The sequence below is a fragment of the Anolis sagrei genome, chromosome 6, assembly GCF_037176765.1.
Source record: "Anolis sagrei isolate rAnoSag1 chromosome 6, rAnoSag1.mat, whole genome shotgun sequence".
In the NCBI taxonomy this organism is placed as follows: Eukaryota; Metazoa; Chordata; class Lepidosauria; order Squamata; family Dactyloidae; genus Anolis; species Anolis sagrei.
The window spans coordinates 71,115,202-71,138,909 of record NC_090026.1 but is presented as its reverse complement, the minus strand read 5'-3'; the positions used below and the strand labels follow the sequence as shown (position 1 = coordinate 71,138,909).

Genomic DNA, 23,708 nt, shown 5'->3' with positions numbered 1-23,708 from the left:
CATTATACTATTGCCTTTGCTACAATGGATGTGAGGGGGAGGAGCTATGTGCAAGCCCCTAATCTTTTGGTCATACAAAACACATCTTGTATTTATAGTTCCAAGATTCCTAACTGATAAAAACAAAACATTACGACTGAATGTTTCCTCTAACAGTGTATGTTGCCATCTTTGCAAAATGAGAATGGGCAATTTTTGAGGATCCTTTGGGAGGGGGGCAACTTTTTCTTACTAACCTACTATGTAAGAAAGAAGCCCTGATAAACCTCTTGGACATTTCATGGTCTGCCTTATGCAACATCCAAAATTAACAAGCAACACTTGCCTTCACAGCTTTGAACGGGGCTGAGGTATTCTCCCCTATTTACAGTCCAACACTTCTGTGTTTGAATGCCAGTAGAATTCATTGCCCCTGTGTACATGCGGTACCAACTGGCTAGCACAACCTGTGCAGAAAACAGGATTATAATTTCCAATTAGTAATTAAAACAGACTTATATATGGCTATCCATTAGTATATCGCTGATTTAAAATTTAACAGTACTTATATGAAGTGGTTTTGCTGTTTATTTGTTCAGTCGCTTCTGATTCTTTGTGACTTCATGGACCAACCCACGCTGGTCCATGAAGTGGAAGCTCAAGATATAGTGCTAATCATCACATGCTACCATACATACATCCATGAACTGAAAATGTATTACTGCAAGCTCCCTGAATTGCAAGCTCTTTGTTAACAGCTGGTAACACTCTGTAATGTTCTGAAAGTGGTTATGCATGTTAACACATACAGATTTGTAGATGCAGAGATCTCTTCTTAAAGCTATATAGAAAGTTATAAATTATAAAATTACCTACAATAAAAATAGTATAGAATGCCATACATGAAGTAAGTGTAATGTCCTTTCTGATGTGGTGGGGTCTGGAATGAAAGTGAATAATATTCTATATTGATGTTGATACTAACCTTCAGTAAAAGGGTTGTAGCAGTAAAACGTTGACCATGTAATTGCATCACTTGAAGTATGAAGGATCCTGCTTAAGTACACAAAGCGTAATGGCTCTATTTATGTAGTAATTGCTACAAGAAAGGTCACTGTCAAAGACAGTGAGAAAAAGATGTAGCCACAGACTTGAAAAGTTGCTAGTTAATTAGGTAAATGTCGACAAAAGACTCAATAAGGGTGGAATTATTGGAATATCTGCAAACAAATTCTGAACTCCTTTTTTTTTTAAATGAACACTTAGCAACCAAAAGTTAGAATATGAAAAACAGGACCAAGAAATAACAACATAGCCAGCAAGTATATCTTTACAGAATATGGACAGAGGCCCTCATTAACTTCCATCAGTAAAAAAGAGAACTTATTAAGTAATGTGTTCACTGGGTTGAAGTCATTATTTCTGGTGACTCCAAAAAATCCGATGCCCTGTGAACTTCCTGCGGCTCCTCCACGATGACATGATGGCAACAGTCTTGGACAGCAATGACTCCCAAAGTGACCCATTTAAGGTGGAATCGGGTGTTAAACAGGGATGTGTTATTGCCCCAACCTTATTTTCCATCTTCATTGCTATGATACTTTATCTTGTTGATGGGACATGGAAATCATCTATCGAACAGATGGCAAGCTATTTAACCTCAGCAGACTGAAAGCCAAAACCAAGGTCACAACAACATGTTATAGAACTCCAATATGCTGATGATAGTGCAGTCTGCACATTCAGAAGAAGACTTACAAGCCACTCTAAACACCTTCACAGAAACATAATAGAATCTCAGCTTCTAATTGAACATCGAGAAAAACAGTGCTCTTTAAACAGTCACCAGCCAATCCCTCTGCAATACCAGAAATACAGCTTAATGGTGTAACATTAGAAAATGTTGACCACTTCCACTAACTTGGCAGCCACTTCTCCACAAAAGTCAACATTGACACTGAAATACAACACCGCCTGAGCTCTGCGAGTGCAGCATTTTTCCAAATGAAGCAGAGAGTATTTGAGGATTGGGACATCCGCAGGGATACCAAGGTGCTTTTTTATAAAGCTATTGTCCTCCCAACCCTGCTATACACCTGAAAAATGTGTACTGTCTACAAACATCACACTTAACTCCTGGAACGATTTCATCAGCATTGCCTCCAAAAAAATCCTGTAAATCTCTTGGGAAGACAGGCAGACAAATGTCAGCGTGCTGGAAGAAACAAAGACCACCAGCACTGAAGCAATGCTCCTACGCCATTATACTTGGACAATGAGGGATTGCCTAAGTAAGTAAAGTAATTCTTCTGGTATATTTTAAAAATGTAATCCACTTGTGGCTATAAGAGGATCCCATTAAGAGTTTCCTGCATCCTATTAAAATGTGTAAATTTGTGAAATTTTCTTCCACTCTGATATCTTATTGTCTTCTACACTTCCAAAGTTTCAGTCTGCCTACTTCTGGGTGGAGAACTGAGTTTTGCCTCTCTTTTGACAGTTTCTCTAGTAGGCTCTTTGGGTCAGTCTCAATAATAATGAGATACAAGATCACTTTTGACCACCACAGCATTATTAGAATTCAATCAGATTAGTCATGTGTGACCTTTGTAATAACTAATAGAAATAGTGGGGAAATGTATGGAATATGCACATCTGGACATGAGCAATTCTCTAAGTGAATGCCTACTTGCTCCTGCTCTGCTACAATACTTCTCAAGCCAAGCGTATATTACAAACAGGCTGACTCACCCATACAATATTTATTCCCTACTTGGTTTCAAAAAAAAGATATGATTTGGTGCCTTCATTGTATTTAAGCCCTCATGTGCATTTACATAGTGCCTTTATTTCAACTATATATTTAGAAGCCTATGAATTTTTGAAAGGAAAGGAAATGTTTTGTTTATTACATATCCTTATGTTTTATCCTCAAATTATCCATGGGTCATAGCAAGATTTATAATCTTGACTAAAAACCTGCCCTCAGTTTATATGTGAGGTTGATTTACACAGAAGTGTATATGGTAATTTAGGGTTCATCTGCACTGTAGAATTAATGCAGATTGACACCACCTTAACTGACATGGCTCAAAGCTTTGGAATCAGAGGGGCCGTGGTGGCGCAATGGGTTAAACCCTTGTGCTGCTGAACTGCTGACCTGAAGGTTACCAGTTTGAATCCATGAGACAAGGTGAGCTTCCACTATTAGCCCTAGCTCCTGCCAACCTAACAGTTCGAAAACATGCAAATGTGAGATCAATAGGTACTGCCACAGCGGGAAAGTGAAAAAGACGCTCTGTGCAATCATGCCGACCACATGACCAGGAGGTCTATATGGACAACGCAGGTTCCTTCGATTTGAAATGAGCACCTCCACAAGAGCCGGAGATGAGTACCATCTCCAGAGACGGAAATGTGCATTTGTGGGTAATTGTATTTCATTGTAACAAGGCATTGAATGTTTGCCTGTGTCTGTTTATATGCTGTAATCCGCTCTGAGTCCCCTCAGGGAGAAGGGCAGAATATAAATAAAGTGTTTTATTATTATTGGTGCTGACAAAAAAAAACACAGCATGACACAGCAAACGAGATATAAATGGTGGATTTCGTATCACATAATCACAAGTCAAACACTACCCAAGTGTTTAGGTCTGTGTGGTCTATTTTTGAATGATGCACGCAAATCCAACTAAGGTGGCCTTTTTTTTAGTCACTTTGAAGAGAAAGTGGTATATAAAAAGTAATAGCTATATTGCTTTAGGACTCTACAGCATAACACAGCTACATGCATATCATTTTTTCAGTATCCCATATGCTTCACTCCTTAAGCATTTAGTAAAAAGAAGCTTGAACTAGAGGTGTAGAATTATTGTTTGCCTACTCTCCAGAATTTGCTTCCACTCTGAAAGACGTTGTGACTAATTCACAATATACTCACATACAATCATGAAATACAAATGTTGTTTATTGAATAACAGAAAATATTACACACACGAAAGGGAGTGAAGATGCTGGGGGAACCACCACTTGGATTCTTTTAGGAATATTCCTACAATATATTAATTGCTGATGTAAAAAATACATAAACCAGTTGGTTTTTAAGCATAATTGTTAAACTTGTGTCCTTTGTTTAATCTTGGTCTTATGTGTTTTAATATGTATTTTATAGAAATATGTTTTCATATGTAAGGTAAAGATAAAGGTTTCCCCGGACATTAAGTCTAGTCATGTCTTACTCTGGAGAGTGGTGTTCCTCTCCATTTCTAAGCTGAAGAGCCAGCATTGTCCGTAGACTCCTCCACGGACATGTAGCTGGAATGACTGCATGAAGCGCTGTTACCTTCCTATCGGAGCAGTACCTACTGATGTACTCACATTTGCATGTTTGCCAACTGCTAGGTTGGCAGAAAGTGGGGATAACAGCGGGAGCTCATCCCGCTCCCTGGATTCGAACGGCCAACCTTTTGGTCAGCAAAATTCAGCAGCTCAGCAGTTTAACCTGCTGCGCCACCAAGGGGCCCTGTGCCACCAGAGTTTTAATATGTATCTTATATAAAACACATTTTAATGTGTGTATTTGTTTTAATTATTCTGTAACCCATCTCGAGCCATGAGGAGAGGCAGATAAGAAATAAAATTATTATCATTACAAACTTTACTCCACTAAAATACCAAAGGACTAGCACTTTTGTATTATGAAAACTTTTTTTTTCACTAGAGGAGTGCACTATAGAAGGCCAGGTGTTTTTAGAAATCTAGTGAACAACAGGCATTGGAACTTATGATGTTTGGATAGGAGGAGGAACAGTCCATGTACAGTTGGGTTTTCCCCAAATGCCAGCTGGCTAAGCAGGGTCCAAAGTTCTTTTTCTGTTAAACTACCAACCCCCTCTCCCTTTGCCTTCAGTTTTTTTCTAAAGTTTTAGCTATAATTGAACTTAAAGAACCGTGTTGCTGTTGTTTCACTTTTTTATGTAGCCTCCTGTTGAATAGGGCTGGATTGTTCCTCCTTCTATACAAGAATGAACATTCAAACTAAATTCCAACACCTCATTTTCTGGACAGGGAAGAGGAGCAATCCACACACAATTTAGAAATGCCCAAGCCTCTTTTACACAGGGATGGGATGGCTGCCTATCTATCACCTAATACAGTCCTGGGCAAACTTCGGCCCTCCAGGTGTTTTGGACTTTCACACCCAGAAATCCCAGCCAGTTTACTGGCTGTTAGGAATTGTGGGAGTTGAAGTCCAAAACACTCGGAGTGCTGAATTTTGCTCATGCCTGACCTAACCGAATGAAGCCTATGCATCCAAATGCAGCTTCTGCTGATCCATATTTATCAGTTTTCTTCTTATAAACACAGTTGGCTCTGATAGCCAGCAGTAGTGCAAACCTCTTCCAAAGATACCAACAAATAGAAGCTCATCACCATGGAATGAGTAGAGTATGGGCATACATGCTCAGATCTCAGAAGTTTTGCACAGCTATAACACAGAAATGTAAATCCAGGCATCCTCAAACTGTGGTTACCAGCTGTTTGAACATCCAACTCCCAAAAGCCCTAGCCAGCTTGTTCAATGTTCAGGAATTCTGGGAGGTAGAGATCCAAACATCTGGAGGGTCGCAATTTGAGGATGCCTGCTCTAATTATCCATGCAATTACTTTTCTGAAGCTATCTACCTAATATATTTGAATGAAAAGACTTGTGGTTCTGTCAATATATACCTTAGTGCAGGCATCCTCAAACTGTGGCCCTCCAACTGTTTGGACCTTCAACTCCCAGAATTCAATTGAGCAAGTTCGTTAGGGCTTCTGGGAGTTGGAGGCCCAAACAGCTGGAGGGCCGCAGTTTTTGAGGATGCCTGCCTTAGCAGATCTCCTGACATCTAACTTATGCCACTTTTTCCCCAAGGGATACTTGAAAGTTTGGTAAATATTAGGGATGGATTAAAAGTCTAGAGCCTACCTATGAAGGAGCCACTGTGGAATGACAAAAATATTTTCTGGGGAAGACCAACTCTTCATACTTTCCACCAAATTTTACCTGTGTGTGTAGTGTTGCTCTCTGATGGGGCGGGGAGGGTCACGAAAAATGGTGACTTCCAGCAATGAGAACCATATTGCAGATGATGTGACTATGGACAACAATGTGGCATGTGTGGTCATGCAATACTGCTGAGTGACATTGCAATACAAGCGGAAGCACTGAGAATTTCACATGAACATTGCATTCCGTTATCCACAATGAAAAGTCTGAAAAGAATTTTCTATCCAATGACATTGTCATGGACACCTTGAAGGACTGGTGCAATTCCCAGAAGAAATCATTTTTTTCCAAGGATTAGTGCACAGATGAGGAAAGTGTGTTAAAGTGGAGGAGAGTATATGGAACTGTGATAAAGTTTTGTCGCTATCGGACAACCACATCACAGGTAGGCTCAAGACTTCATCCATCCCCCCCCCCCCCAATATATCTTGCAATATAATCCAACTATTTATACTGTTTGACATAAATGGAGGACTTCAACTTCAAACATAAATTATTCAAATATGCATAAATGTTGTTATACTGAAAATGCCGGTAACTCTGGCAATGCCTTACTGATGTTATTGCTTAAGCTTCAATACAACCACAATCTATCTCTTTAAAACAGGATTTCACAAACCTTTTCAGCCGTGGAGCTCTTTTAGAAGCACAAGTTTCCCATGGAATCCTAAGAAATCCCATACTCCTTCCCCAGAGAAAGAACGAAATAGTGCTGGAGGGAGCTCAGATAAAGAGAGCCTTTGAATATTTTGAAATTTGGAAGAATTGGCGATTTGTGGAATTGAGCTTCACATCTTTGTGCTGTGACTCCAAGGATCCCTTGCCCTTGACCAATATGCAAAGAGGCTGCAGAGTTCCGCCCTTCAGACCTCAAGGCTTTTTGGCAACCTGACACCCACAGTACAATTACCCCAACTCCAATGCTACCCACCTTGGCTTCTGTCACTGATCCCCATTGAGTTTATGAACATTTTATTTAACCCTCTATTCTTCTATCTCAACAAATTCCTCTTGTTTTTATTTCTTAAGACCTCCCATCAAGTATGCTAAGGCCAGCTTTCAGTTTCTTTCAAAAGTTTCATGGCTTTCATAATTCAAATTGCTAAAAATCTTGACCATCTGTGCACAATCCCACAATTTATCCTTCCAATTTTTATTACCACGTAACCCCAGCTAACATACCAAATGCTTTTTCCACATCCAGGAGGAATAATACCAGATCTTTATTGAGGTGACGCTCTACTACCTCCAGCACATCCAGAATTGTTCTGACATTCTAACTCAAATGTCTGTCTGGTAGGTATCTTGCTTGGGATTATATATCTCATAATTTTCTGAACCGCTTTAAAGGCACTATTAATAATATGTGCATAAATATCCTGCGTGTCTAATATATCTTGAACTTAAAAGACCATAGTCCTTGCAAACACTGACATTGTTGTCAAGTTCCTTATCACGTAAGTAGATGTTTTGTGTGCTTTTTTCAATACTATCTCTGTCCTAAGCTCATCTACTTCTTTTAATACTGTGTCTCACTCTTTAGGGACAATGACAGCCAAAAATCAGCCCCATGATTGGAGCATGATACTTTGACACTGAAGAAACTCTGTCATCAACATTTCCATGTTATTTATCATACCTGTTTAACTCTGATCAACTCTAAACCAAAGTCTGAATTACTTTCATCATTATATTCTTAAATTCCTCTACTGAAAAAAGTTTGACACGTCATCAGCTTCTGAATTAGAAGGTTCTCAATTTTCACTTGAGTCTTCATAAATTTGCACTTCCTCTATTTCATCCATTTCCAAATCTTTATCAGTTTCCTTACTAAAATGTTTTTCTTTCTTGTGTAATTTGGTTCTTTTAAAAATGCAACTTCCTTAGCCTGTTATGCTGCTTTATAACATGGTTTTCCTCCTCTATTTCCTCTTTAATAACTTATGAAACATCTTTCCTTTTTGTTTTCCTTCATATTATAGTAATAACACGGGCAAACAATTTAAAACAATATTGGTGTCTTGGTTTTTAGACCCATTCCTGGGGTTGATTGGGGAGCTGATTCAGAAAACTGTATTAGATATACTGCATCAGCTCTAGATATGGTTATCAAAGTTTTCTATCAGTCAGCAGATGGAGGCTAGTTGATAACATATGTTCTGTATCTCAAAACTGGAGCCGATAGGGGAAAACTAGTGCCATTTTTGCAATCAGCAGGTCACATATATACCCAGAAACAGAGCCAACATTTGAATCACCAAAATATGTGGTGACCAGTGTAATTGGTTTATTAACTTTTTTTCTAAATCTGCATTCAACTGTATAGTTGTATGTGAATTCATTGGAAATAAATTTACAAAATAGAATTCCAGCAAGTAATTTATCTGCATTAAACAGCTCATCCTTTGTAATTCATTGCCATTCCGCTGTAAATTTTCAAGCATTTCTTAGCTCAATAAATTAATTTCTCTATTTATTGCATCCTTAATCATTGTCTATAATGCATTCAGACATATATGCTCATTTGATATTGTTGCACTGCCAAGCTGAGAGAGGCCCTTTTGGTAACATGTGTTGTGGTGTGTTTGCTACCAGTCTTTCCATGCTGAAGAATAACAGAGGGATAGATGGTTTAAAAGTAAAGGAACTTTGGACTTTGAACTCCTGTTTGGCCAGCTGGCACACAGAGAAAGCCCAACTGTGTCTGGATTGCTCCTCTTCCCTATTCAGACTGTTTTGTCCACACGATACCATAGGTACATCACTGCCACCATCCATTATCACTACCCATGCCAACTACCAAATACATTGGCTAGGTCAACATCTAGGGCACAAGTATTCCATCATTGATCTTAACATATACCATTGGAAACCCTATTGTTTTCAATGTCCTCTTCAGAAATTGTGCTAATTGCACAAAGTACTATGATTTAAATGGCATGCATACTATTAATTAACACAATGAATTTTGTCACAAAATTTCAAAGCAGTGTGTAAGAAATTACTTACCTCTGGATAGAGGTGAAACCTTTTCAGTGTGTTGATTACAAGGGGATATTCAGTTAGTTTGTCATTCATAATCATCCAGACTCCACTAAAAAATGATGGTGCTTCAACAATGGTCTTGAAATATGAATAATAAAGACCCTAAAGAGAGTATACATTTAAGTTAAATTAATAACCAATGAAACAGAACCCCACAACGAAACCTTGTTCACTGCATGATATGGCAGCTGAAAGTTCTTAACTGGCTTGCAATACTTCTGCACTATGCTGAAAGGTAACAGTCATTTCAAAATCATTTGCCAGTGACCTGCAAGATGTTTATCTAATGTTCCATTCTTTGATACACTATCAAAGAATGGAACATTAGATAGATGCCTTGAAAGTCCACACTTTGTTGCTGCAAAAGGAAGCTTACGCAGTTTGGATTATGGCCATCTCTAACTAGACAGAGGCAGGGACAATACGATGTGACATTACTGACAAGATGATTCTTTGGGCCCTCTTTTCAATTAACTTTTATCATCAAACTAAAAAGAAGTAAAAACCAGGGGACACAAGACAAGAAAGGAAGAAACTGAGCTAAACTGACTCCCAAACAAGAACACATTTTGAAGACCTATTCCTTTTGGTAGCCATAGAATATAAATAAAACTCAAATAAAAGTAATTTTTATGACTTTTATTATGAGGCAGACCATATCCTACAGTGGCTATTCAGCTTCTTCTATCATTCCTCTAAAAAGGAATACACACAAAATGAGTCTACCTTCAACTATTTAGATATCCTCCAGTTAGTTACAGATAACTGAATGGCATTCTAAAATAACATCCTGCCATGACAGTATCTGACAATTATTATCCTCTTTAGGGTGACCCTGTAGTTCCAACTCTTGGGCTCCTTTCATTCAACTACTACTTTTACATTCCCTGGATCTGGTACTCAAGACCCAAGGTGATCCCTCTTATATACATTAGTGATCAGTGCATTCAAAGCAGTAAGTACAGCCACTCTCCTTATCAATTCTTACTGTTGTAGAAAGATGACCGGAAGCCCTTAAAGGAAAATGGTGGGGTTTTTTTCCAAATGAGAAGAAAATAAAGTATCTGAGGATTACAATAACAAATCAAAATTCTAAGGTGTTTGAAAATAACTACAAGAAAAACAAATTAAACAAGATCTAAATAGTTGGCAGTACATTACAACTTTCACTCAGTTGTAACATGAATTTCAGTGATAAAAATGGAAAATATTTCAGTGATAAAGGAGACTGCATTGCTTAAAATCTTATTTTTATTTCACACCATACTGATATAGACAAATGAGATGCCATTTAAACAACGGCAAAAAGACATTTCCAAATTTGTTTAATAAAGTAAGAAACCTGGAGCAAGATTCAAGATACTGCAAGACATCATACAATAAAAAGTCTGGGACTGACAGTCCTCAAATTGGATAGATTTAACAACTTGTGTTTTGGTTTGGATGAAACATTGAATTAATGGTAGGGGAGGGAGGATTATTAATATATTTATTTACTTCATTTATATCCCACCCTTCTCACCCTGAAGGGGACTCAGAGTGACCTTACAAAATAGGCAGCAATTCAATGCCATAAACAAATATACAATAAAATAAACAATTACATTAAAACCAAAAACATTAAACAAAACAATTTAAAACTCATTATTAAAATCACATCATCCAAAATCATGGTCCAAGGATGCTGTAATTAGAAGGGCTTGATTTAAGATGTAATTAACATTGTTTTAGGGTATGATAAAGTTAAAGCAAATGTATCATTTCTTAAGTATATGGAACAAATATAAAATGAGATTAAGACCTAGATTGCCTTTCTAGATATCACCACTTGAAGCATTATTGAAAAAGAAAAATCAGGCTTCAAGATATATGGATAATAAGCCCTTAAATGTTGGTGATAGAAAATGGACAATTTAAGATGAGAACAATGGAGGAATTTTAAAAACATCAATACACCGTAATATTCACTGGTATCAATACAGATTTTGAGACACAACTGTGGAAAGGTCAGACGGGTATATTTTTCCATATGTGGCAGACCTGGGAACCTAGAGATTTTGGTTGCGAATACATTACGCAATTGAAAAAAAGTCTTAATATAAAGTTACAGATGAAAACAGAAATTAACCTGTTTGGACTATTAGATGATCAACATGAAAAGGAATGTGGAAGAATAAATGGGTATATAATTACAGCAGCAAGAATTCTGTATGCACAAAAATGGAAAGTTTAATGCGATTGTGCCAACAAAAGATTGGTTTTTAAAGATGTATAATTTAGCTGAAATAGCAAGAGTGACAACTAGCTGTGAAATATTTGAGAGAAAACTAGACCAGATTATAAATTATGCTGTTTGAATAATAATATGTTAAGTAGATATTTGCATATTTTATGTAGCTTGACAAATAATAAAATACATATAATTTGTAATAGAGGAAGTAGGTTTTGGAAGCAAATAAATACTAATATCTTCACCTGGGGATTGGAAGCAGAGTTCTTTAACGTTTGTTGTTATGTTATTGTTTTTATGTAGTATGGGTTTATGTAGTATTTGTCCATATATACATTTTATATTGTTTAAACATGTTTTTGTGTGGTGTGTGTTTGGGTTTAATAAATATATTATTTTTTAAATATATGATTATACATATATGATTACGGTAGAACAGATATTCATGAGTATGGCTCACTATGCCACAGTGAGACAAAAAAAAACAAACAAACAAGTAATAACTAACAAATGTATACAAGCTCTAACCATTTCAGTTCGAAAGGCCATTTCTCTTTCCAAAGTTGAAAGATGAGAAAAGCGGCGGTCATTCTCAAAGAGAGTTGTTATGTGGTACCTATATAAACAAACAAAAGAAGAAAAAAACAGAAATAAATCTGAAAATTAATTTAACTCAATAATTAATTGTAACAGACCGGCAATTAAGTCAGCAAAAGTTACTGTCAAGCACTTTTAAGATCAGCTTAAAAGAAGAAGAAGAAGAAACACACTGGGTTTCAGTGAAGGTTGTAGAAGAGGTTATTTGTATAAATGGGTTGCTGAAGAGATGACATGTTTTAACATTTTAAAAAATCAGTGGGTTTCTAAGCCAGCACAGAATTGCAGAGAGCTGCCAAGGAAGGCATGAAGCACTTGCTACAATCCCTGTCAGTCTACTTGTTCATTTGCTGAATCTTACAATGTCCGCACTTGAACTGTCAGTGTTCATTTTAAGAACTGGAAGTCTTCCACTTCACATCTGCCTGAAAAGCAGAGGACTTAACATAAGAGAGAATTAAAATGTAGGACTTCCATCTTGCACACTGCAGGATGAGCCATGAAATCAGAATGAGGAGAAATGTGAAAAGAATTTTTCCAAATACAGAATTCACACATAAAAACGTTTCCTCATCTGATCTAATCTGCATTACAATTATGGTACAAGACATCAACCAAAAAGAAAGATACAAATCTCACAACAGTTTGCTTGGTCCATAAATCTTATGCTACAGATTCAAGCTGATGTGCATGGAAGTGCAGGCCTTGCACTTCTATATCACAGCCCTAAAACCCACTGAGGATGTAAGTTGAGCAGTTGAAAAAGACTTAGTCCTTAGCAACCTGTCAGAAAATGACCCAATTCCCTGGGCTTTGGAAACAGCTGATACAGTAAAATTAAAAGTAAAAATGAGTTGAAGAGGCTGAAAGTTTGCATATTTCTGTATATACTTGACCACAAACCAGAGAGGAAGTAGAGTAAAAACACACCAACTGTTCTCCAGAACACAACTTTCACACAATGTTTCTGTGGCCCTGTTTCCTTCCCCAGCTACATGTTTAACTTGCCTATCCCACTGACCAGTTGTCTAGTACTGGAAACAACTTGTCAGCAGTTGTCCATAAAAAGGGAGGGCACGAAAATATCAAAATACGTTCAGTAAAGAAGATGGTTAAATACCTTCAGCTCTGTATGCTAAGATGGGGGACGAGGATGAATGTGCTTACACATGTCCATGTGTAGGGCAGGACTGTCTGTTTCTCTGTCTACATATAGACAATGCTACTGCCATTGAACTCATGCATCTGGCCAACCACTGGCATCCATTCATTTGCCCATCTAGCCTAATGATGAAAGGGTAAGGCTCTCTGTCTTCACATATATTAGTGTGTGGAGGAAAAACACATAAGAGATGGGAGATTATGCCTTGTCCTGCAATTAATTCACATGGCTCTCAAGAGTAAAGAAGTTGTTCTTGCCTCACTAAAGTCTAAGCTTAGCAGTGTTGTTATTGTTCTGAGCACTGTAATAGAAACCATGTAGCACTGGTCTTAAAGGAGCTACACTGTCAATACATTCAAGATGCTGGTAATGATATTCAAAGCCATAAAGTTGGGGCTTCACTATCTTAGGAATTGTTTCTCATTATGTATGGCTGCCTTCCCCTATGTGTTATTCCCTTTATGTATAGCTGCCAGCACTCCTCTGGGTTATAAATCAAAACAGTTTGTTGAACGGGCCCAAGACCATGACAAAAAGCACCACATGAACACAATAGTACCCTCAAAGCACCACAGGTACCAAAGATGATAAACAGAAACCATAATCAGCAGGAACAATACAGTGTGGATGGACATGGAAGAGTTTTAACATAGAATGTCAAATGGTCACCAATGTTGGTTCCATTTCTGTTAAAGTTGAAATATGGCAATGTAACCATTTAAAAATTTTGAGCAGTTTTAAAATTATTAAATTATTAAGTATAAATTATATGTATTATATTATACAACAAACTTAATAGTTTTAATTGATTTTACAGTACTTGTGTACTGTCTAAGATATAATGGTATAGGTAAAGGTAAAGGTTTCCCCTGACATTAGTCCAGTCACATCTAACTCTGGAGGTTGGTGCTCATCTCCATTTCTAAGCCAAAGAGCTGGCGTTGTCCGTAGACACCTCCAAGGTCATGTTGTTGGCATGACTGCATGGAGCCCTGTTACCTTCCCACCAGAGCAGTATCTATTGACCTACTCACATGTGCATGTTTTCAAACTGCTAGTTTGGCAGAAGCTGGGGGCTAACAGTAGGAGTTCATGCCGCTCCCCGGATTCGAACCTGCGACCTTTCAATCAGCAGCTTTAGTAGCTCAGCGCTTTAACCCATTGTGCCAACGGGGGCTCCATATGTAATAGTATAGGGCAAGCTATAAATATTTTAAGAAATAAATACATCACAGGAAGATAACAACTGTAGACAAAGTTGCCTGTATGGCTCTCTACTAGAAATAAACTTACCAGTGAAAGATTCCTGCAACAGCAGCTGTTTCAAAAATAAAAGATATACATATTCAATCAGTTTTTCAATTAGCTTTTAAAAATCCATGGCCACTTCACAAAGGCTTCATAAACAAGATACCCCTAATAACCATGACTACTATTCTGACTATACTATACGAAACTTTCTCATGACTGAAATTGTCCCTGATACCTAAGTCCAATGATTCACATATTAGCTCCTCAAATAGTAGTATGAGGGTACTACAAAAAAGGTGATTTTTATATACTGTACTCAAGTTAGTTCCTGTGTACTACACCATAAATGTGGAACATGCATAATACTAACACTGAAATGTGTTGCAAATACAGGATGGTCTAAATTCAGTTGCTACTTCCAACAAGAGTAGATTCAGTGAATCCATGGGCATATGGTAAATCAATACATATGTATTGTATATACTAAATATATAAGTCTGGAAATTTTAATTAAAATTTTGACCCAAAAAGCTTATATACAAATGAGAGTGGAGATAATACACCTTAACTCTTATTTCAAAAAGGAACCATCTTCCTCTCTTGAGTAAACAGCAAAAGGCAAAAGCTTAGTCAGTCCTGGGAGAACCTAAAAGAAATATCAACCTTTTCTAATCTTCACAGTGACACTGCTTCAGGCCGTTTTGAAACCTGGGTGGGGAAATGGCAGCAGTGGCTTCCTTAATTTGATGTGAGGTTTTAATGTTATTATCTTATGAGGGGTTTCTATGGGATTTCATGTCAGTATTTGTTTTATGAAGGCACTGAATATTTGCCGTTGTTAAGTTGGAATCCGCCCTGAGTCCCCTTGGGGAGATAGGGCAGAATACAAATAAAGTTTTATTATTATTATTTAGAAGGAGTGCCATCAAAGTAGAGGAAATCGATGCTGCTTTTAGGTTTTCCCAGGATGGACTAAGCTCCCACTTTCCCCCACCTTACTTAGAGAAGGGATGGTTGTTTTTTAGTAAGAGTTTGTACTATACCTTAATTTTTATAATAAAAAGGAAGCATTCCTTCTTTGAATAGAGTGGTGATGAAAGGCTTTTTTTGGATAGAAAAATGGGAGTGGCAGCCAGGGGCAACTGACCCATGAGGTTTTGATGGCACTTTCCTTTTCCGAAGAAAGATTCTTAACTTATCCATGTGTTTTCTCAAAATCCATAATTTAAAACTTGCCCTTGACTAATACAGATGAGGTTGACTTATACACAAGAATATACAGTAAGTTTTATTGGTTAAATAAATCTGCTCTAGCTGGAACCAATAACTAGACTTAAGTTGACATCTTTCAAAGACATAACAGGAATTATATGGCCCTCCAAATGCTACTAAACTGCCAACATAGATTATGGTGAAACACAGTCCCAAAATAAATGGAAGACCACAAAATTTCTATCCTTGCTGTATGCTATTAATGCAACCTCTGCTGTATAGCATGAGCAAGAGAGATAGAATCACCCATGCACAAAATCAACAGAAAAAAATACACATATGCCTTATTTAAATGCTACTGTTTGGAAAGACTCCTGCAATACAAATGAGGAAAGCATATGAAGCATTGGCCTCCATGTGTCTAAAAATTTGAGGCAAGCAGCAGCTTTGAAACTACCTAGAAATGTTACTTTTATTCCAAGCCAACCCTAATATAAATGCTTCACTAAAAATTCTATTTAAGATTGATTATATCAATGTACAGAACTTATGTTGCTATCGAGGAATATAAAAAGCAATTGTATCATTTTAATGACATTTTAATAATTAATAATCATGTAAAGTTTATGATCTGAAAATTTATTTATGAAGCTCAAGCAGTGTTAATATTAGTTTTATAGCTGGTTATAAGAACTCATATATTTACTTTACATTATGCCCCCAAGCAGTCTTCTTTGCGCAATCAACAGCACAATAACCAAAGCTTGAATTATAATTGTATATGCATCAATCTGTTAAGAAGTCTAACTGAGAAAGACTTACTTCTAAGTAAGCATGTGTAGGCGAGCCCTGTTAAACAAGCAGAAGTTTAAATAGATATATCTTCTCACCCATTATAAGCGTAATCCATATCTTGCTATCTGCTCTTGCAACAAGTACTGCCATTTCCTTCAGAATGCCTGTTTTAATTTTAAAAGGTAACTTTATTAGACTTTTATTGCTCAATTTGTTTTACAAAGCTTCAAAGTTATAATCTAAAATATGCTTGAAAACTTTATTCAGAAAGAATAACAGTAACTATAGTCACAAAGTACTTGCAAATGCTTCTTGATTATATACAGTTAATCCAGGACTTTCTAATGCCATCACATAACAATGTTGAATTACAGCATGCACAATTTAAATTCTATTATCATGAATGCCATTTCATTTAATTCAGTGCAAAAATAAATAAATATTGTGGTTAAATGCATAAACGAAAATCTGATTCAAAGGTATATAGTATCATTACCTAGTTTTATAACTTAAAATATGTAAAGCTCTATACAATACTAACATGTGGAGAACAATCTTATTCATGTTTACACCTGAGTATATATCACTGTAGTATGCACGCTGCACATAAATTTGCAACCAAATATACTGTATTTCTTCCATTATAAGATACATTTTTTCTTATATAAACATCTCTAAAAATGGGATGTGTCTTCATATTGCAGGTGTATCTTATGTATTTTTGGTAGTTCTGAAATTAGGGTGCATTTTATAATTGATGGCGTCTTACAATTGAAGAAATACAGTAGTATAGCATACCCCCTGAGAACACTAGACCATTCAACATAGCATTCAATGGCCTATTACCCCTTCCTTTTGGTCAATGTGAGAACCAATGATACTACAAGACATAGCCTTCAGGATATCATAAGGAGGTGAAGGTCCTTGCTGCATAGGTAGCCAATTCGTTGGAGGGCATGGGCCAGGAAGGGAAAGAATAGTGGAAATGAACTGTCAACATGCGTGGGGGAAAAAACACAGTTTCTTGGACCAAGATCTGCAGTTCAAAGCAGATGTGGGATTTCATTCAGCTGTGTGGAATGGGCCTATCTAATGCAGTTTGGTCAGTGTAGATGCAATCCATCAAAGGAGAGTCAGGGCCGCAGCTTTCTCTACTCTTTGTGAGTAGTAAAGGTTTCCCCTGACATTAAGTCTAGTTGTGTCCGAGTCTGGGGGGTGTTGCTCATCTCCATTTCTAAGCTGAAGAGCCAATGTTGTCTATAGACACCTCCAAAGTCATGTGACCTGCAGGACTGCATGGATTGCCGTTACCTTCCCGCTGGAACAGTACCTATTTATCTACTCAGACTTGCAGGTTTTCGAACTGCCAGGTTGACAGAATCTGGGGCTAACAGCGGAAGCTCACCCGGTCCCCCAGATTCAAACCATCGATCTTTCAGTCAGCAAGTTAAGCAGCTCAGTGGTTTAATATAATAATAACTTTATTTTTGTATCCCGCCACTATCTCCCCGAAGGGACTAGTGACGGCTTACATGGGGATCAAGCCCGGTCAACAGAGTTAGAATATAACATAATAAAATACATATAAAACATCCTAAAAACATAAACCATCAAAAATCAACAACAGTAGCCAACTTGTGGACATGTTCAGAACTAAGGGTGAGGCAAGGGCTTGCGCAGTACAACTGCCAGGACGGACTGATAGTAAGATACAAGGGCCAGTGGCCAAATTAGGGCTAGTGAGGCCAAATCAATCAGTGCAATACAACTGAAAGGGGAGGGATAATGATAAAGTGCAAGAGCCAAGTATTAAGGTATGGCTGGAGGGGCCAAATCATCTACTGAACTGGATTAATCAAAACCACATTGGAATATCCAGGTTTTTAGGTCTTTACGGAAAGTAGACAGGGTGGGAGCTAATCTAATCTCCCTGGAGAGAGAGGTTTTTTTTGCGGGGGGGGGGGGGGGAGGATCACAGAGAAGGCCCTATTTCCATATCTCTCTCATCCCCACCAACTGCTGCGTCACCAGGGGGGCCCTATGGAATACAATATAATAATAATAATAATAATAATAATAATAATAATAATATATTATTATTATTATTATATGTTACGTGTAAGACTACTAACAATATTGCAGTATAGTGATACAATAAAGGTAAAGGTTTTCCCCAGAGATGAAGGCCAGTCGTGTCCGACTCTGGGAGTTTGTGCTCATCTCCTTTTCTAAGCTGAAGAGGTGGCGCTGTCCACAGACACCTTCAAAGTCATGTGGCCAGAATGACTGCACAGAGTGCCATTACCTTCCCTCCAGAGCGGTATCTATTGATCTACTCACATTTGCATGTTTTCAACCTAGCAGAAGTTGTTAGCCCCAGCTTCTTCTAGGTTGGCAGAAGCTGGGGCTAACAGCAGGAGCTCACACCGCTCTCCGGATTCGAACCTGCGACCTTTTGCAAACCTGCGATTGTAGGTGAACTATAAATCTCAGTGACAACTTCCAAATGTCAAGGTCTACTTTGCCCAAACTCCATCTGTGTTCAAATTTGGGCATATAATAATAATAATAATAATAATAATAATAATAATAATCCTTTATTTATAACCCGCTACCATCTCCCGAAGGACTTGGTGCGGCGTACAAGAGGCTGAGACCCAATACATCAATAAACAACACAACAACAATAAACCAATAAATAAATCAAACTATAGACCTTAAACAGCACGACGCAATTTAAAATCAGTGTCAGGGCCAGTTGTCGCATCGAATCCTTTGGGAGATGCTAGTGGGGTACAAATAAAGTTTAATAATAATAATAATAATAATTTAAAAAATTAAAAACTGGGCATGACTGGGTGAAATGGATAGGTATTTTGGATAAGATAGGGCATGCAGACAATCCTAGATTTCTAGTAAAGTACATTTGGGACAAAGTGCTTTGGGCTTTCCTATTCTGGGAAGGCACACTGGAACAGCCACGTTTTCAAACTCCTCCTAAAGACTACCAGCATCGGGGCATGCCTGATATTCTTGGGGAGTGAATTCCAGAGAAGGCCGTCCCTTGTCCCCACCAATTGTGCTTGCGATGCAGGTGGGATCGCAGGCAGGGCCTCTCCGGAAGATCGAAGAGATCATGTGGGTTCGTATACAGAAATGTGGTCACGCAGGTAGATGGGTCCCAAACCGTTTAGGGCTTTGTAGATAAGCACCAGCGCCTTGAATTGGGACCGGTAAATGAACGGCAGCCAATGGAGCTCCTTAAACAGGAGGGTTGACCTCTCCCTGTAAGGAGCGCCAGTTAACAATATGGAGTATTTGTGCCAAGTTTGGTCCAGGCCCTTCATTGTTTTGAGTCCACAGTGCTGTCTGGATGTAGATGAACTACAACTCCCAAACTCAAGGTCAATGCCCATTTTTATATAGATACTAGCCATCCCCTGCCACACATTGCTGTGGCCCAGTCTGGTGATCTGACAAAACAAAAAGAACCAATAAAATAATGGCTTCTAATATATGTAATTCCTTTATGCTTGTGGGTAAACAGATTCCTTGTTGTTCCTATGTCAGTGTTGATGTGGAGATTGTCTGGTTTGCTTACCTGGGAACATGCGACATATAATTGTCCTTCTTTAGGGGTCCCTTTCAAATCTATGATACCATATTTGTGTATGTGTGAATCATATCTATCTATCTATATCTCTATCTATCTATGGCTGAATGGCTCTTTGTCAGGAGGACTTTGATTACATTTTTCTGCCCGGATGAAGGGAGTTTGATTGGATGGCCTTAAGTATTTTCTGTTGGTCATTGGGGTTCTGTGTGGGAAGTTTGTCGCGATTCTGTTGTTCGTGGGGTTCAGAATGCTCTTTGATTGTAGGTAAACTGTGAATCCCAGTGACTACAACTCCCAAATGTTAAGGTCTATTTTCCCCAAACGCCATCTGTGATCATATTTGGGCGCATTGAGTGCTTGTGCCAAGTTTGGTCCAGATCCATCATTGTTTGAGTCCACAGTGCTCTCTGGATGTAGGTGAACTACAACTCCCAAACTCAAGGTCAATGCCCACCAAACCTTTCAAGTATTTTCTGTTGTTCATGGGAGTTCAATGTGCCAAGTTTGGTTCAATTCCATCGTTGATGGAGTTCAGAATGCTCTTTGATTGTAGGTGAACTATAAATCCCATAAACTACAACTCCCAAATGACAAAAACATAATTTTTGAGTGATGGTCACTCCTTGTGTTGTGAGACGTTTTGTTGCCAAATTTGGTGTGATTTCGTTCATTGGTTCTTTTGTTTTTAAGGTACTCATTATGCACAGAGCATTTATATATGTTGCTGTTCATTCATTCAGTCGTCTCCAACTCTTCGTGACCTCATGGACCAGCCCACGCCAGAGCTCCCTGTCGGCCATCACCACCCCCAGCTCCTTCAAGGTCAGTCCAGTCACTTCAAGGATGCCATCCATCCATCTTGCCTTTGGTCGGCCCCTCTTCCTTTTACCTTCCACCTTCCCCAGCATAATTGTCTTCTCCAGGCTTTGCTGTCTCCTCATGATGTGGCCAAAGTACTTCAACTTTGTCTCTAGTATCCTTCCCTCCAATGAGCAGTCGGGCTTTATTTCCTGGAGGATGGACTGGTGACTCCAACTCCATCCCAGTGACTACAACTCCCAAATGTCAAGGTCTATTTGCCCCAAACGCCATCTGTGATCATATTTGGGCGCATTGAGTGCTTGTGCCAAGTTTGGTCCAGATCCATCATTGTTTGTGCTCTCTGGATGTAGGTGAACTACAACTCTCAGACTGAAGGTCAATGCCCACCAAACCCTTCAAGTATTTTCTGTTGTTCATGGGAGTTCTATGTGCCAAGTTTGGTTCAATTCCATCGTCGATGGAGTTCAGGATGCTCTTTGATTGTAGGTGAACTATAAATCCCAGCAACTACAACTCCCAAATGACAAAATCATAATTTTTGAGTGATGGTCACTCCTTGTGTAGTGAAACGTTTTGTTGCCAAATTTGGTGTGATTTCGTTCATTGGTTCTTTTGTTGTTAAGGTACTCATTATGCACAGAGCATTTTTATATAGATATAAGATAAGATGAGGAGGAGCTGAGGAGCCTTCTAATCAAGGTGAAAGAAGAAAGCACAAAAGCTGGGTTGCAGCTAAACATAAAAAAAACCAAGATTATGGCAACAAGAATGATTGACAACTGGGAAATAGAGGGAGAAAACGTGGAGGCCGTGACAGACTTTGTATTTCTAGGCACAAAGATTCCTGCAGATGCAGACTGTGGCCAGGAAATCAGAAGACCCTTACTTCTTGGGAGGAGAGCAATGTCCAGTTTCGATAAAATAGTAAAGAGTAGAGACATCACACTGGCAACAAAGATCCGCCTAGTCAAAGCCATGGTATTCCCTGTAGTAATCTACGGATGTGAGAGCTGGACTTTAGGGAAGGCTGAGCGAAGGAAGATCGATGCTTTTGAACTGTGGTGCTGGAGGAAAGTGCTGAGAGTGCCTTGGACTGCGAGAAGATCCAACCAGTCCATCCTCCAGGAAATAAAGCCCGACTGCTCATTGGAGGGAAGGATACTAGAGACAAAGTTGAAGTACTTTGGCCACATCATGAGGAGACAGCAAAGCCTAGAGAAGACAATTATGCTGGGGAAAGTGGAAGGCAAAAGGAAGAGGGGCCGACCAAGGACAAGATGGATGGATGGCATCCTTGAAGTGACTGGACTGACCTTGAAGGAGCTGGGGGTGGTGACGGCCGACAGGGAGCTCTGGCGTGGGCTGGTCTATGAGGTCACGAAGAGTCAGAGACGACTGAACGAATGAACAACAACAACTCCCAAATGGCAAATTCAATTTTTTGAGTGAAGGACATACATTGGGTTGCTAGGTGTCTTGTGTCCAAATTTGGTGTCAATTCGTCCAGTGGTTTTTGAGTTCTGTTAATTCCACAAATGAACATTACATGTTTATTTATATAGATGTTTATATTTTTAAGGGTCTTTGGACCATAATAAAATGTTGCTGTTGTTGTATATTTGAAGTTGTAATGTTTGGGATTGTGAGCCACTTTGAGTCTCAGTATGGAGAGAGGAAGGAAGATACAAATCAATGAAATTAATTAAGTAGTTCAATGGGAGGAAGTTGCAGGGACCTGGGCGCGAGCTCACCCTCCTCAGCAGGAGGAGAGCAGCGTAGGCGTGAGCACGCACTCCCTCTCCTCCCCCCCCCCTTTTCCTCTTACCAAGAAGCCACGCGCGGGGCCCCCAGGCCGAGACGCAGGGATGCTTCTCCTGCCTCTGGGCGTCGTGCTTGGCCGCCTTTCTCCCGCCGCCGCCCCTCGCCATGGCCGAGGCCCCGCCGGGGAGCTGCCTCCCCAGCGACTGCTGCAGCCCGCGGACCAAGGAGACGGTGGCGGCGGAGAAGCGGCCGGCGAGGCTGCGCTGGGGCTCTCCCTCGGCGCCCAGGCCCGGCCGCTGCTCTTCCTGAGGTGAAAGGGGCGGGGAAAGCGGAGCGCCGCCCTGGGAAGGGGGCGGAGGCGAGGAGGAGGGCGCCTCGGCCGCGCCTCTGCCTCGGCTGCGCCGGGTGCGGACCATCTTCCTCGGCTAGGTCTTCGAAGGACCTACCCCTCAGGGACCAACTGGCTAGTGGGGCGCGCGAGGCAGTTAACGGTCGCGGGAAGGGAGGGGGGAGCGGGCGGCGCGCGACTCGGCTCGCTCAGCTTGAATGCGCGCGTGCTGGAGAAAAAAAACACCGCTGCCCCTTGCATTCCTTCCGGCTTCGCGCCCGCCTATCATCAAGGAAGGGGGCTTCTCCGATTTCTCCCCTCCCTAGTCCCGCCTCTCAATTAGTCAGGAGAAAGTGGGCAAGAGGAGGCAGGCTGCATGCCCACTGGAGAACTATTGGAGGATTATGACCTGTTAAGATCATAACCTATTGTTGTCAGGCATGTAGCGGGGGGGGGGGGGGGGGGGTTGAGGGACTTCAGCTTGTGTGGTAGGGATCCTAGAGAGAACATTTAAATCAAATCAGTGAATGATCAAATGCTTAAAAGGCAAACCTACAAATGTAGAAGTACATTTATTCATTCACTTTTGAGTCACCAAGACCCCTTCGACACTGCTATATAATTCAAATTATCAAATCAGATAATCCACATTATCAGCTTTGAACTGGATTATCTGTGTTTACACTGCCATATAAACCAGTTCAAAGCATATAATCAGGATTTCATTTGGCAGTGTAGAAAGGTCCTGAAATTGGACCCAATTTGCTTTTCCTTGCATGCTTCAGCAATCTCAGTTATTTCCACCTGGGTTCTGAAGGAATTCAGTTTTCTCTGTCCTGTTAAGAATGCTACAAAAAA

General features: G+C 39.4%; 1 protein-coding gene across 1 annotated transcript in view; it reads right to left on the bottom strand.

Moving 5' to 3' along the window:
* Window positions 1-22,953, bottom strand: part of DPY19L1 (dpy-19 like C-mannosyltransferase 1) — a 56,701-nt gene extending 33,748 nt beyond the window's left edge. Inside the window, exons 1-6 of the mRNA XM_060781624.2 lie at window positions 22,587-22,953; window positions 16,419-16,487; window positions 14,359-14,383; window positions 11,835-11,922; window positions 9,041-9,178; window positions 326-446 (exon numbers count right to left, since the gene is read on the bottom strand). Of these exons, the coding sequence (XP_060637607.2) occupies window positions 326-446; window positions 9,041-9,178; window positions 11,835-11,922; window positions 14,359-14,383; window positions 16,419-16,487; window positions 22,587-22,938 (793 nt within the window). The 5' untranslated portion in view covers window positions 22,939-22,953. The remainder of the gene's footprint in view (window positions 1-325; window positions 447-9,040; window positions 9,179-11,834; window positions 11,923-14,358; window positions 14,384-16,418; window positions 16,488-22,586) is intronic.
* Window positions 22,954-23,708: the final 755 nt, after the last annotated feature.